This window comes from Aethalodelphis obliquidens, unplaced genomic scaffold, assembly GCF_003676395.1.
Source record: "Aethalodelphis obliquidens isolate GAN/ISIS:26980383/991018 unplaced genomic scaffold, ASM367639v1 scaffold169, whole genome shotgun sequence".
NCBI lineage: Eukaryota > Metazoa > Chordata > Mammalia > Artiodactyla > Delphinidae > Aethalodelphis > Aethalodelphis obliquidens.
This window is the reverse complement of record NW_020838112.1, coordinates 75,964-91,506: the sequence shown is the minus strand read 5'-3', so window position 1 is coordinate 91,506 and position 15,543 is coordinate 75,964. Positions and strand designations below refer to the sequence as shown.

The following is a 15,543-nucleotide window of genomic DNA, read 5'->3' as shown; positions in this document are numbered from 1 at the left end:
GCCATGGATTGAGGTAGTACAGTTCCTCATCAGCAGTGGAGAACTCTTCCCCAGGGATTTGGGCAAGACCAGGTTTTATAGAGCTTTAGAAGAGGCAACGTGGAGACAGGGCATGACTGGCTGGGAGGTTGGGAATTTCCTTGTAAGGTTAACAGGTCCTGATTTCTAGAGTAAGGTAAGCTGAGTTGGAGGATTGTGATTGGTGTATGTTACGTCCCTGGACAGGTTTTTCCTGTTAAGCGCAGGCTGACTTAGGTTTAGATTTATGATGTGGTCTGGTCCACTGGGGTGGCTCCAATGTGTGGGTCCCATTATATAAATTAACCTTTAAAGTGTTATGTCAGCTCACTGGAGTCTTTTCAGTGGTTAAAGAAATTTTTTCACCTAAAAATCAGATAAGGGCTGGAGGTAGATTGGGGGTGGGAGGTGGGGTAGAACGGGGCCAGTAGAAAAGCCTTGGCCAGAGGAGTGGGGCTGTTGCGGTTTCTGAAGACCACAGAGTGTAAGAACAGGTTCCACAATGTCATTTCCTTGAATATTACAGCTTGCTTCCTCAGAGAGCTTTTGGGAGAGAGGCCCCAGCAAAGGACCCCAAGAGAGATCCCAGAGCAACTCATGTTCTGGGGATGTTGAGGGTGAACAAATGTCGATGAGGATGACGACAGAAAGCAAAAAAGGGAAACTAGCATTGACTTGATACCCACAATGCACTAGGGACTTCGCTAGCATGCAAATTCTCTTTTAATTTTCAAAAACCTTGAGTGCAGTGGTTCTCAACCAGGGGCAATGTTGCCCCCAAGAGAACATTTGCCAATGTCTAGAGACATTTTTATTTTCACAACTAGGGGGTGCCCCTGGCATCTAGTGGGTAGAGGTCAGGGATGCTTCTAAACATCCTACAGTGTATAGGACAGGTCTTCACGATGAGAATTATTTGGCCCCAAATGTCAATAGTACTAAGGCTGAGAAACCCTGCTTGAAGGACAGGCATGCTAATCTTCATTTATACAGATGAGGAATCTGTAGTTCTGAGAAGCTACCTGTCATTCAAAATGAGATTTACACAGCTCTAAAGCCCTGCTCTTTGACCATGCCATAGTGATAGGAACAGTGATGGGTAAGAAAGATAAAGAACCAGGGCACTAATTGCTGCTCAAAGATATTTGTTGGAGAAATGAGTACAAGAATGATCATCCTATTGCAACTCTGACACACATCTTTGTCTTTGTTCCACAATCTTCTGTTCCACAAACAGAGTCAGGGTTACGATAATAAAGAAAATCAAATGGTGGGGGCTGGCCTCAGGTCGCTATGCTCGATCTCAGGAGGAGTCTGATGCCAGTGTCTGTGCCTCTAAATAGATGTAGAAGTACGGGGAGTCTGCTGACACACTCTCTTCCATCACCTTTTCTAAGCAGAGAGACAGACAGGAGGTTCTGAGCTGAGTTTGGGTGACCATTTATTCCCTTCTTCCTCCCAGAGGCTGAGCCCAGCTGTGGCCCCAGAGGAAGAGGAGAATCTGTTTCCCAGTTTCCACATTTTCTCTGAATTTGGAGTGGGACTGAGCCAGATTGATTCTGGGAAACCCTGAAACTTCTGGGATGGAAAAGTTGAGACGAAAGAGGGTGGAAGGGGAGGCGCCAATGACAAAAACAATACTTCTTTTCACTTCCTCTTTTGGACTCCAGAATTTGTCTGTTCTCTGGAGTGGAATCCGTCAAGCCTCCAGAGAAGTCTGTGCCTGCTGTGCTGGGCTGTCAGAGGCAACCTCCTCGCTCCAGGAGGTGATGGGGATCCCCACGTTCCTAGCCCTCCCGGCTGCCAGGAGTGACCGAGCTGCCTGCACATCCTGCCATCCTTTGGGCCACATGCTACTGTGGACGGCTCTGCTATTCCTCGGTGAGGCAGGGTCCCCAGGAGGGGCAGTGGAGCAGGGACAGAGGCAGGCATGCTTTTCTAACTCAGCTGCTGTCACCTCGGTTGGGGCTGAGCTTGGGCAAGGATGAGGGCTGGGGTGGGAAGCACGTCAGGAAAGTCAGGAGGGTGAAGGCAGGCTGATGAAAATCAGATTCTGATAACCTTGCTGGCCTTGCCAAATTATGAAATTGGCAGAGTTTATTTTTTTTTATTAACTTATTTATTTAGTTTTGGCTGAGTTGGATCTTTCTTGCTGCACACGGGCTTTCTCTAGTTGTGGAGAGCAGGGGCTACTCTTCGTTGTGGTGCGCGGGCTTCTCATTGCGGTAGCTTCTCTTATTGCAGAGAGTGGGCTCTAGGTGTGCGGGCTCAGTAGCTGTGGCACACGGGCTTAGTTGTTCCCCGGCATGTGGGATCTTCCCGGATCAGGGCTCGAACCCGAGTCCCCTACATTGGCAGGTGGATCCTTAACCACTGCACCACCAGGGAAGCCCAGCAGGGTTCATTTTTTTTTTTAAGTCTTTTGCCCAATTTCACTGTGCACCGAGGTCCCTGGTGCTCTGCCACCCCCCCAGAGCAGAGCCAGCTGCGAGCAAAGTCTAGTGACCTAGACTTGAAGGACTAATGAGTGGCCAAGATGTTTACCTTCCTTAGAAATTGTGTAGGTGGGAGGGCTAATGCTGTCTTAGGCAAATAGGAGGTGGGGGGATCACATTGTGGTTGGGGGCAGTGGCTGCTCTCTGTGCTCCTGAAACCACTTCAGGCAGCAGAAGCCTATTCTCTTTATGCGAAAGGAGATCCCCCTGGGCAAAAGCACAGGAGGGTGTGGGTTATCCAGGGGATGGGGATCAGAGAATACATAAGCCAGGCAATTCTAGAATCAGTTGTGGGACTGAGGAATCGTGCATGCCTCCTTGCACTGCACAAACATGGGGGTACGTCCTGTCACTGATCGAATAGAAAGACAGGATCTTAGGCTGCAACTGAGCGCTCCTTTCTGACCATGTTCTCAGCTGTGAGCTAGGGACCAGGGACTGATAGTGCTGGTGGGTGGAAGAGTCTAGGGAAGACCAAGTAGGGGAGCCTTATTTCCAGGAATGTCTCCCCAAGCTCAATTTCTAGAGTATCTACCCTCAAACGTGCTTCAGTATGGTCCCAGAGGACATGCAGCCACTTTCCAAGTTATGTACTATGATCGATAGTAAGATCTGTTCAGCTCTGGGAGCCTCGGCCCTCAATGCTGGATGATACTGGGACAGGAGGTGGAGGTGACGAAGAGAGAGTATCCTCCCATGAGCAGGATGAAATGGATGAAGCAGAATAGCATGAAAAAGGAGCACTGAACCACCTTACTTTTCGTATGGAGAAGCTGAGGCCTGGAGTAGTGGCATGCTTCCCTACCTCTGCTATAGTGATACCAATGTGACGCCTAGACAGGACTCCTGGGAGAGACTTTTGGAATTTTTATCCATTTGCCCTTTTGCTAAGTCACAAAGATTGACTCCATCTTTTCCATTCTCATCTGGGCTGCCATATTTAGGTCTTCATTGCTCAGTAACTCAATTTTTTCTTTTTCTTTCTTTTTTTTTTTTTGTTTGGGGTATGCGGGCCTCTCACTGTTGTGGCCTCTCCCATTAAATAAATGCTCTGTGCAGGCTCTGTTCTAGGACTTAGAGATTTATCACTGAACAAGAGAGACAGCCTTCCTGACCTAAAGCACAAGGTCTTTGCCTCCCTCACAGTGACAGTACTATACTGAGTATGAACATATTTAATATTCACTAGTATTTGTTGGATGAATACATGGAAGTTGCCTTCTCTCTACTTCTCTCATCTCTTACTCGTTTCTTCTCTTCCTCCTCCTCTTAGTCCTGCTTCTTTGCCCATTCCCTGCACTGCCACATTGTCACCCCTGCACACTCTGCTTTTCAGCGATCACTTCTGTGTCAATAATTTCCAAACCTATCTTTCTTGTTTGTGTCAAGTACAATTTCATATTTCCACCTGCTGGTTGGAGACCTCCAAATTGATTTGTCAGCTCAGAAACAAAACACATTCAAAATCCAGCTCTCATCTTCCCCTCACAAATGTCCTTCTCCTCCTAACATTTATATTTGTGTGAGCACAGCTAATGTTTTTCCCAGTCACCCATTTACAAGACCCCCATATCTCTTCAAGTGCCAAGTTCTCTCTCCCTCTTAAATTTCTCTCATGCCCGTGTCCTCATCTTTACGTTCTATTGTCAACGCAATTTTGGGCTCTCTTATCTCCCACCTAGATGGACTCAATGAATGATTTCCAGAGCATTGGCAAATAAAATTAATATGGCCACTGCCCTCTTTGAGCTTACATTCTACTGAGGGATAGAAACAGTAAATAAAGGAACACAAATGCATAAATATGAATTGGGAAATGGCAATGAAACTGTAAACAGGATACTCTGATAAGAACACTTGTTGCAGGTGACATGAGAGAACAGCCTACATTAACGGGATGATATGGCAAGAATTTTCTGAGGAAGTGTCTTTTAAGCTAGGACCTGAAGCATGATAAGAATTAAGCCATTTGAAGATACAAAGGAAGCAGGTTTAAAGTAGAGGGATGGGCATACAGAAAAGCCCCAAGTTTGAAGAGGTCTGGTGTTATTGGAGCTCAATGAGTAGGGGAAGTGTGGCTCGAGATGAGGCTGGACAGGTGAGCAGGGCTTGTGTCAGGTGTGGCCTTGTAAATATTTACATTTTATTTTCAGAGCAAAGGAAGAGCACTGAAGGCATGTAAGCAGGAGAGTGATATTATCTAATTTGTTATTTTAAAAATAACTCTAGCTTCTCTGTGGGGAATGAATTGTCGGGGGAGCAAAATAAGGGAAGAGATAAGTTGGGAGATGGGAGAAAGCTGCTGGTGACCTAAAATAGTGTGGACATGGACTGAAGCTGACACATTCAAGAATTAACTGGAAGCAGGATGATCACGACTTTACTGGTGCAAAGGCTGATGGGGTTTGGGAGAGAGAGGGGAATAAAAGAGGACTTGCGGTTTCCAGGCACGAGTACCTGGGCAGATGGTGAAGGTATACACTTATATGGGGGAACCTGGGAGAGAAATAGAACTGTGTCCACTTGATTTGACATTGAGATCATTGGTGATTTTAACAAGAAAAGTTTTAGTGGACTGGTGAGGGCAGAGTTCAAATTGCAGAGAATGAAACAGTGATTGGAAAGAGAAGAAATGACGACAGCCTTTGTAGAAAAAGAATTGAGAAATCAGGCTGGGAAAGGGAGCAGAAAAATAATTTTGGAATTATGTGTGGTGTCAAGTGAGATTTTTTCCTTTCAGTGAAAGATCCTGGAATATATTTATGTTGATAGGAAAGGTCCAGCTGAGATCGAGAAATGGGTGAGGCAGAGGAGAAAGGGAATGACAGAGAGAGGAAAATCCTTGAGCGGGTGAAAGGGAATGTGACCTAGGACAGAGACTGACCACAGATGGGAGGAGAGATGTCCCCAGTGAAAACCAAGAAAGGAAGATGGATAGAGATGCAATAGGTTAGATGATTTAGTTGGGGGAAGACGTGAGACCTCCTGTCTAACTGCGTTTGTTTTCTCTGTGAAGGATAAAGGAAGGCGTCATCTTTGAGTGAGACAGGACTGGAGGCAGAGGACTGGAAAGTTTGAGGAGTGAGGAAAAATGATTGTCCCTACCAAGAGCCGCAGAGCAAACGTACTAGAGAAAAGTGTCAGACGTCAGTTTAGTGTCCTTTTGAATATGAGGACAGTAGATTTACAGAGATACCAACCTGCCTGCTTATGTGGGAATTTCATTAACACACAGCTGCGGAGGTAAAAGCATGGACAACCCAGGTGGAACGTAATGCAGACAGAGACTGGCAAGAGAGTTAAGGGGATTTGCAAGGAGGTGATTATTTATAATGATGAATCATCATATCTAATGAGAAAGTAGGCTGATCTTTGCTTTCTCCCTTACAGCTCCTGTTGCTGGGAAACATGGTAAGTGCTCACCACATCCTCTCCCTCCCCCAGCTACCCTCTCTCTCTGCTCCCTGCACCGTCTCTGGAGGTGCTCTGGGTGCACCAGCAACCCAGGACTGAGGTAGAACCAGGAAAGAGTAATTGCTCCCACAAGATGCCCTGCCCCCTTCTCCTTCCTCCTTCCCTTCCTCCCAGGGAAGCCAGGGATGGGCAGCCACAGGGCACAGCCTTTCTGTTTCTGTTCCGGTGAGACCTCACAGATTCTGTCACAGAAAATAACTGTCTTCTGTCTCAGTTGCCTTCCTCTCTCCAAACTAAATCACGAACCCAGGCCATTTTAGTTTCAGCCACATACAAAATCACATGATTTGCTTAGGTTAACCCCATGGGTTGATAAATCCTCTACTTTGCATGTATCTGAAGGCTTCAGGGCCTATTGCCTTGGACACAAATAGGAGATACCACTGGTTGCAGCTTGGTGGGTTGAACACGGCTGGGCACTGCTTTCTCTGCACCACTAACCTCTCCACCTCCCAGGACTGGTAGTGGGATGGGGCTCTACGTGGGCCACTGAACGCAGGGCTCCCTAGACTGGCCTGCCAGCCTTTCTCCTCTTTCTTATTCTTCTGAGGCCACAGAGACTCCTCTGTGCTTGGGTGTCAGGACAGGTCTATTCTAAAGGAGAAAGAATGGGGACTTCCCTGGTGGTCCAGTGGGAAAGAATCTGCCTTACAATGCTAGGGGACGCAGGTTTGATCCCTGGTCAGGGAACTAAGATTCCCACATGCTGTAGGGCAACTAAGCCCACACAGCTAGAGCCCACAGGCCGCAAACTACAGAGCCCACCTGCCCTGGAGCCTGCGTGCCACAACTAGAGAAGAGAGAACCCACACGCCATAACTAGAAAGAAGCCGGCGCACCACAACGAAAGATCCCACGCTGCAAAAAATATCCCTCATGCCGCAACTAAGACCCGACACAGCCAAAAAAATAATAAATATCTTTTTTTTTGTTCTGACTTCTTCCATTCTTTTTTTAAAAGGTGTATTTATTTCTTTTTATTTAGAAATAAATATATCTTAAGGAAAAAACAAACTAATAAGAAGCTGCTATATAAAAAAAATAAAATTCTAAAATTAAAAAAATAATACACTGTAAGGATACATTGTACAACAATATAGCCAATATGTTATAAAAACTATAAATGGAGTATAACCTTTAAAAATTGTGAATCACTTTATTGTATACCTGTAACTTATATAATATTACACAGCAACTATATGAATAAAAATTTTTATTCTAAAGAAAAAAAGAAAGAATGGAAGAAGTCAGAACAGAAACGTGGTGTCTGGCTCTCAGCCTGGCACCTCCACCAGATGTCCCCATTTGTCTTGTTCCAGATGTGGAGAGAGTTTATCCACTAGTGTCCAAATGCCTCAGCTTACAGGGAAGGAAAGTGATTCCCCAAAGGATGTATGTGTAGCGTGTGTGTGTGTGTGTGTGTGTGTGCGTGTGCGTGTGTGTTTGCTTGCCCCCTCTCCCATTCCCCTACCTCTTGTCCTCTCCCCTGGGGAGGAGGCAAGCTCCCTGAGAGAATCTGGGTTCCTGGGGGCCCCTGTTTGGGCTGCACGAGTTGGAGGAACTGCCTTTGGTTGCACAAGAGTTCTGGGTTGGGTTCCTCTCTTGATGTCTCCAGCATGGCCACAGTTTTCCATCTTCTGAGATTTGGGGTCTGCTTAGGCCCTTGGGGTCCCTTTCCTCATGCTGCCTTCTCTCTCTGCCCCTCAGCAGGTCTCCCAAAGGCTGTGGTGAACATTCAGCCTGCGTGGATCAATGTGCTCAAGGAGGATTACGTGACGCTGATGTGTCAGGGGACCAGCTTGTATGAAGGCAACCTCACCCTGTGGTTCCATAATGGGAGCTTCATCCAGAGCCAGAACCAGTCCAGCTATAGCTTTAAGGCCAGCAGCAATGACAGCGGAGACTACAGGTGTCAGAGAGAGCAGACCAGCCTAAGCGACCCTGTGCATCTGTACGTGACTTCCGGTCAGTGGAGGAAGGCCTGGGAGAGTCTGGGAGAGCAAGGATAGAAGACATCTGCTTACATGGCAGAGGTTTTTCGGAAAGGGGAATTGCCTGCTTACTGGGAAGCATGGCTGTGAGTTGTTTGAAGGGGTTTTGTCCACTGATTTCCCTTTTCATGCACCCCATTGCTTAGTATGTGTGGTGAGGTGGAAGTTCCTAAGAGATTTCTCAGAATATGTTGGGCACTGTTGTCTCGGTGCTGACTGGGCAAGAAGGTAACAAGGCCACTGACAGGCAGGTGGGTATGAGAGAAGCAGAAGGAAATCCCTAGTTCATAGAAATCCTTCCATTTTTATGGCAGAGTCAGATGCACAGACAGACCACAACTGAATCCTAGCCCTGGAAATTATAGCCACGTAAACATGATGATTTCATTTACCTTTGAGCTTTGGTTTCCTCATCAGCTCAGTGGAGATACTCTGCCTCCCCCATCAGGTCCCAGTGAGAATCAGCATTTCTCTGCCCCCTGCCCTCTGTTCAACTTGAGGTGAAAGTTGTTTCTTTCTTTCTTTCTTTCTTTCTTTTTTCGGTACGTGGGCCTCTCACTGTTGCAGCCTCTCCCGTTGAGGAGCACAGGCTCCGGACGCACAGGCTCAGCGGCCATGGCTCACGGGCCCAGCCGCTCCGCGGCATGTGGGATCTTCCCGGACCGGGGCACGAACCCATGTCCCCTGCCTCGGCAGGCGGACTCTCAACCACTGCGCCACCAGGGAAGCCCGAAAGTTGTTTCTTAACCACTTTTTATATCCAGCCCCAGGCACGGGACAGGGCTTAATAAATGTTTGGTGAACAGATCAATGATCCTCCAAAGCTCCTGGCAAGAAAACATTCCCCACAGAGAAAAGCTGCAGTGTGATTATGATGAATATTGTCAGTGCTATTCTTCACTTAGTCCCCTTCCCTCACCCAATTCTCAAATTCTCCTCAAAGGTATCTAGGCCCAGTGGGCCTGCAGCTCCAGGCCTGCTATCTCTACCCTCTGTGCTCAGCAGGAAAAGACAGTCCTGGAGGGAAGTCCCAGAGGCCTGGCAGGGCCTCAACCTCAGTGCTCCTCCTCTCTAGGAGGGGGTGGAGGTGAGGGATCCCTCCCCCGAGACTGTGTAAGTTCCCACCCGACCAGCAGGCGCGTTGACAAGGAGCCCTGGCACATGAGGTGGACACCACCCTGAAGGACCCAGGTGAAGAGCTAGAAGGCCTGGAGCCAGAGCACCAGCCATGGGGACCCTGAACCACTGTCATGGAGACTAGAGTCAACAGAATGCCGACTGCACCAGTGGGAGTCCCGACTCAGGTGGTAGCGCTCGTTCCCAGACAGCTCAGTGCCACGGTATGAAGAGCAGGCAGAGCAGGCCCTGCAGGGGCAGCTCCGTGGGCCTCAGTATCTCCAGCAGTTCGTGTCCAGCAGCAGCTCAGCAGGCCCGGCTGCATAGCCTGGCTGCTATCTAGCGGCCACACGGCAGGCCAGCTCCCCCAGACACCAGCGCAGTGAGCAGCTGAGCACCACCCAGGCCTCAGTCAATCTGGCCACAGCATCAGCCTCCCAGCTCACCAGCCAATCCCGGAGTGAACCCTCCCAGTGTCACCACTGTGACCCAATCTGTGCTACTGGGGAACACCACCTCCTCCCCCTCAACCTGTCCCAGGCCCAGATGTATCTAAGACCACAGCTGGGAAACCTATTCCAGGTAAACCAGACCTTGGCCCAGCATGTGCCTCTAGCTTCTCAACTCATCCTGATGCCTATTAGGGCAGTGGCAGTAGTCCAGCAGGAGGGGCTGTCTGCTCAGGCTGCTGGAGGCCATGTAGATGCAGTTTAGGTAGAGAACTTGGCACTGAGGAGCAACAGGCTTAGCCCAAAGCTCCACCCAGAAAGCTATTCCCCTGTTTAGCCTCCCCCAGGCCTCTAGCCAGGCCCTAGCTGTGGCTCAGGCTCCCTGTAGGGCCTCAGGCCAGTTCTTTAGCCTTAGTCCAGCTGGTGGGGGCAGTGGGAAGAGCAGGCAGAAGTGGCCACCCACCTGGGCCTTTGGGTCAGTGGCCCTCCTCAGGAATAGGTGGTGCTTGGAGCCATCCCAGGAAAGGCACAGGAGTGGTGGAGCCCTTGCCTGCATCCCAAACATGGACCCTGCTGCAGCTCCTCTGCCATCACCCATGCTAAGATCCAGGGCAAGTGCCACAGGGGTCAAGAGGACTCTAGCTGGGGTTCAGAGAATTCCAGTCACAGTAAAGAACTCTCTCCAATGTCCCTGGGCCATTATCGGTGAGAGCTGGACATGGGGAATGTGACCCAGGAACCTCCATACAGCTGTGCCTACACCAGCACTCATGACATCAACCCTGTGTTCCTGTCCAGTAATCTTAGCCACTGGAGTGCAGAGGAGTTGTATGAGTTTATTGCTTCTCTACAAGGCTTCCAGGAGATTGCAGAGGAGTTTTGTTCCCAGGAGATGGGTGGAAAGGCCCTTTTTTGACTTAAAGAACACCTCGTGAGTGCCGTGACCATGAAGCTGGGCCCTGCCCTCAAGATCTGCACCAAGAAATTGTCCTCGAGGAGACCTAAGGTGGCCCTCGTGCACAAACCAGCCTAAGGCTGACACTTCCACTGTCCAGGTTACAACCTGGTACCAGTAGAGACTTTGCTGAGAAGAAAGTGCTGTTCCAATGATGTGCACCTTCAGTAGAGGGGATTACCCAGACAGGGAGGAGAACTGCAAGAATTGGTTGCTGGCGCTACATGGAAGCAGCTTTGACATTTTCTCCGGGTTCTACTTCATTTAAAAAAATCTTCACGTGCTTCCCTGGTGGCGCAGCGGTTGAGGGTCCGCCTGCCGATGCAGGGGACACAGGTTCGTGCCCCGGTCCGGGAGGATCCCACATGCTGCAGAGTGGCCGGGCCCGTGAGCCATGGCCGCTGAGCCTGCACGTCCGGAGCCTGTGCTCCGCAGAGGGAGAGGCCACAACAGTGAGAGGCCCGCGTACCGCCAAAAAAAAAAAAAAAAAAAATCTTCACAATTCTCAGCATTCCCACCTACCCCAATCCAACCCTTATAAAAGAGGCAGTCTAGGGAACCAGGACTGCTCACCTAATCCTGGAGTGGAATGTCTAGCCAGGGCCCGAGTTCCTCAAGAGGAGGGATACACAGGATGGTATGGGAGGAAATGGGTGGAACGCAGGGGTGCCTCCCCAGTGGGAGAGGTGGGGTTTTCCAGCTTGTGTGACCCAAGTAGCAAGATGTGGTGCTCCCCACCTTCCCTGTGGATTGCCCCACTGTAGCCGTGGCCCAGAGTTTTCTCTTTGTTGTCACTCCCTCCCTCAGTATTGAGCATTTTCACCTGCACTTGCGGCAGGCTCAGCAGCCAGTGTAGAGACTGTTTTGGCATCATTCCGATCTGCTGAAGGGGCTGAGCGTGGTTGACTAGCACACGTATGGCTGTTGTCATTTCTTTCTCATGTCCCGACTCCCTTCCAACATATCTGTTGTTTTCTACCCTTTCTTTCCAATTCCAACTCTACTCTGTCCTATAGCTTTAGGAAAAAGGAGTGTGTGGGCTGAGGTCAGATTATAAGTACCCACCTTAGCCTCTATTCCCTATACGACAAAGAAAGTAAATATCTTTTTCCTCAGTAAAAGGATGAAAATTGGGGGGAAAAAGTACACAGCAGGCTAATGGCCCACCCGTGTCACTGCTGCCAAAGTCCCTGCTGAAGTGAAATGCCATATTTACTAACATGCACCAAATAAGCTAACATTTGTTAGATGTCCGTGACTTTCCCCAAAGACACTTGACTCTGCTGTGTTCCCCCGACATGTTGTCTCCTATGTCAGACTGGGTCCTTCCCTCCCTCCCTCCCTCAGGGAAGGGACTGTACTCCTGGGTCTCCTGTATCCCTCCTGCAGAAAGAAGCCTGTCGGGCAGGACAGGAACAGGAAGACAAGCATATGCTGAGCACCTACTGTGTGCCAGGAACTACTGTAGATAGCTAATGGTGTTATTGTGACTCTTTTCACATACGAGGAAACGGAGGCCCAGAAGAGTTAAACTATTTGCCCAAGATCACAGAGCTCATACATGATGGAGCTAGAATTACAGAGCAGGGGTGTCTGATTCCAAACTTAAGCTCTTCCCTCCACACACAGTGGCCCACCAGTAAGGATGGTCTGGGTCTCGGATTTGAGTGAAGACCTCCTGGGTCCTGGGGTCCCTTTGTGTCTTTCAGACTGGCTCCTGCTCCAGACCCCTAGCCTCGTGTTCCAGGAAGGGGAGCCCATCGTGCTGAGGTGCCACAGCTGGAGAAACAGTTCTCTGAATAAGGTCATATTCTTCCAGAATGGAAAATCCAAGACGTTTTCCCATCTGCGTTCCAACTTCTGTATCCCACGAGCAAACCTCAGTCACAGTGGCGAGTACCACTGCACGGGATTTATCGGGCAGACGGTGTACTCATCACAGCCTGTGACCATCACTGTCCAAGGTGGGAACCAATGCTGTTCAAGGAGCTTTACACCTCGGAAGGATAGGTAGTTAGAGGATTACTGATCTTTTTTGTACTTCAGAACCTTTGTTCTCACGAGCATGCCTGTTTGACATCAACAGGAAATTCTAGCTTGACCTAATTGCTGTGTGAATTTGCAGCTCTGTTCCAGCTCATTTCTCAGGGATTATAGAAATGGGTGTCCTTCATTTGGAGTTTTAACTCTTAGGGGACAGAAGCCACCTTTTCATCCTCCATATCCATCCACCAGGCATTGCCGCTCTCCCTCTTTTCCACCTTATTCAAACCACTTTATCATATGTCCCTGTAGGTGTCTTATGCTTGCTTGTGTCTCCCTACTGAACCTCTCAGCCTAGGCTCAAATCTTAGCTCAGAGTGGCCACGTTGGCATGAGAATCTCTCTCTACGTACAAAGAAAGAGGCTTCTGCCTGTTCTTGAGAAATTGTACATTGTGGGACCCATATCATACCCTTTCAGACAGCATCATAAGCTATTTATGCCAGACTAATGGTGGTTAGTGAATACCCAGTCCTGGGCTCGGAGGAGGTGGTGAGTGAAGATGTGCTGATGTGGTCTGTGGATTCCTTAGTTCAATGTTTCCCAAAGGCTGTTCCCCAATCACATAACTCCTTGAGAGGGCTTTCACAATGAAGGGTTCTGTGATCAAATTCATGCAGAACACACTACATACTCTGTTCCTCTCCTTTTATATTCATAATTCAGAGTAAAGGCTTCAAGAAGTCCTGTCTTAAAGGAAACTTTTAAACTAAGTTTCATAATGCATTTGCTAAACCCAGGTAACCACAAAACCTTTTTTCTTTATAACTCTATTAATGTCCTTCAGAACAGATGTGTTTGAGGTCATCCTTTGGAAATGCTGATCCAGTGCTTTATTTGGAAAGGCAGAGAGATGAAGGATAGACCCTCTGAAGCCTTCCGGGGCTAGCTGTCTGCCCTTGGCTTTCGCCTCAGTCTTTGGCTTGGGTGACTTCAAGGCTCCTCACTGGGGACCTGAACGTTTATTCCAAATTTCTGTCTTAACAGCTGTCATTTTTCCCATCCCTCTGCCTCTCCTATTAGGTCCGGCAATTCTATTCATCTTTCCACCTTGGTATCAAATCACTTTCTGCCTGGTGATGGCGCTCCTTTTTGCAGTGGATACAGAGCTGTATTTTTCTGTGCAGAGAGACCTTCAAAGCTCAGCGGGAGACTGGAAGAACTGCAAAGTCAGATGGAGTCAAGGCCCTCAGGATGAATGACCCCTCATCCCACAGCATAAGCGCAGTGGCAGCAGCATCTCTTCAGGCCATAACTTTCCTCTTCCCCTGGCCCCACCTTGACAGCAACGTGGGCTAAGGAGCCTCCAGGGAAAGAAAAGGCCTGTGATCTCCAGAGCTAAAATCCTAATAGGCCCTACCTTCACTGATTTCCCTAAGGCCAAGGCACAGTCACAGCCCACCCAGCTCTACAAGGACTCAGAGCAAATGTGTTTTCACAGATCCTTGACAGAGGTTCCTCAAATATATGAAATCTCAGGAAATCCTGCTTCTACTTTCAAAATAAATCCAACAATCCGACCACTTCTCAGTACTCTACTACTAGCATCTGGTCCAAGCCACCATCATCTCCCTTGAATTACTGCAGCAGCCTCCTGACTGCTCTCCCTGCACTCACCCATGACACCTGACAGTCCATTCTCACCATAACAGTCAATGTGTGTTGTATCTGTCACGTCTTTTCTTGAAGCCATGCAATAGCTTCCCTCTTGCATTTAAAGTAACAGCTAAAGCCTTTGTAATGTTCTACAAGGCACTACATTATCTTGTTCCTCAGTGCTTCTCTAACCTCATCTACTGCTCTCCCTTTGCTTCCTTGAACTCTTCAATTATACTTCTGCTACAGGTTTATATGTTATTTACTGTTTCTGAAATGTTCATTCTTACAGATATCTACATCATGCTTCATCATGGTCTTTACTCAAATATCATGTTATCAGTGAGGTCTCCTTGATCATTCGGTATAACCCCACTCCTCCACCATCTCCTAATCCCGCTCTCCTTTATTTTCCCCATTGTACTCATCACCAACTGGAGTACCATATGTTCACTTGTTTAATTGTTTACTGCTGTATTTTTCCCCTATTGTATGTATCACCAACTGACTACCCCCTCTCCCATTAAAATATGCTCCAGGAGAGCAGGGCCTTTGTCTGTTTTGTTCACTACCATATACTTAGAGTCAAGGTCAATGTCTGGCACTTGATAAAGCACTCAATACATATTTGTGGAATGAGTAAATTCTTTAGCATTTGAAATTAGAGACATTTTTAGGTACATCTACTCCATCTTCCCAGAAGCAGAGGTCCAATTCAATACTATTGAACACCCTATTAGATACTACCCAATACATACCACTTGTACATGCATTTCAGCTTTGAATATATTTGCCTAAACTCAGTATTATTTACTTTCACCCATCACATCTTTTAAAGTAGTATATCAGTTGGACCTACTCCCCTTTAATTGAATTGACTTCCTAAGCCTGTAGAGTAGTATTGTGAAAAGCATACAGAAAAGAGAGCCAAACAACCTGGATTTGTGTTTCATTTCTACATTTGCTAGCTGGTTTGTCTTGAAGAATTCATTCAACTATTTTCTGAATTAGATTCTTCTTCTGTAAAATGGTAATATCTTTATCTCCCTCCCCAGGGATATCGTGTGAGGTTAAAGTGTAACAACATATATGGAAGCATAATGTCTTTGGAACATAATAGGCATTTAATAAATGCTCATGGAACCTGATGTCTTTGGAGCACACTATTTGGCTGGCATTTTCCCCTTAAATAGATAAGATTGCTTTTACTATAGTAACTGAAAAAAAAGGTAAGAAGGTCTAAGGTGGAGTGGGGGTGGACTAGAAGGTAGAACTGAGTGAGTTATATTTTTGTGGCTAGTCACATCAGAAAAAAAAAATGGGGATAATCCCATTTGACCAGCTGTAGCCAGTATATTAAGCTCATATGCTGTAAAAATACAATCTCAGTGGCATAAAACATCAAA

The 15,543-nt window shown here is 47.7% G+C and overlaps 1 protein-coding gene across 5 annotated transcripts; it reads left to right on the top strand.

Annotated features, from left to right (window-relative positions):
• Positions 1 to 1,679: 1,679 nt before the first annotated feature.
• On the top strand, positions 1,680 to 14,678 carry LOC113616582 (low affinity immunoglobulin gamma Fc region receptor II-like). Of its 5 annotated transcripts, none has more exons than XM_027099998.1 (5): positions 1,680 to 1,899; positions 5,904 to 5,924; positions 7,698 to 7,952; positions 12,208 to 12,462; positions 13,565 to 14,678. In XM_027099998.1, the coding sequence occupies exons 1-5, from the start codon at positions 1,788 to 1,790 to the stop codon at positions 13,741 to 13,743; spliced, it is 822 nt and encodes a 273-aa protein (XP_026955799.1). In that variant the 5' UTR covers positions 1,680 to 1,787; the 3' UTR covers positions 13,744 to 14,678. The 5 variants fall into 5 exon arrangements, with proteins under 5 accessions (XP_026955799.1, XP_026955802.1, XP_026955801.1 ...); XM_027099997.1 differs by having other exon boundaries at positions 1,682 to 1,899; positions 7,695 to 7,952; XM_027100002.1 differs by having other exon boundaries at positions 1,683 to 1,899; positions 7,695 to 7,952; positions 13,669 to 14,678.
• Positions 14,679 to 15,543: the final 865 nt, after the last annotated feature.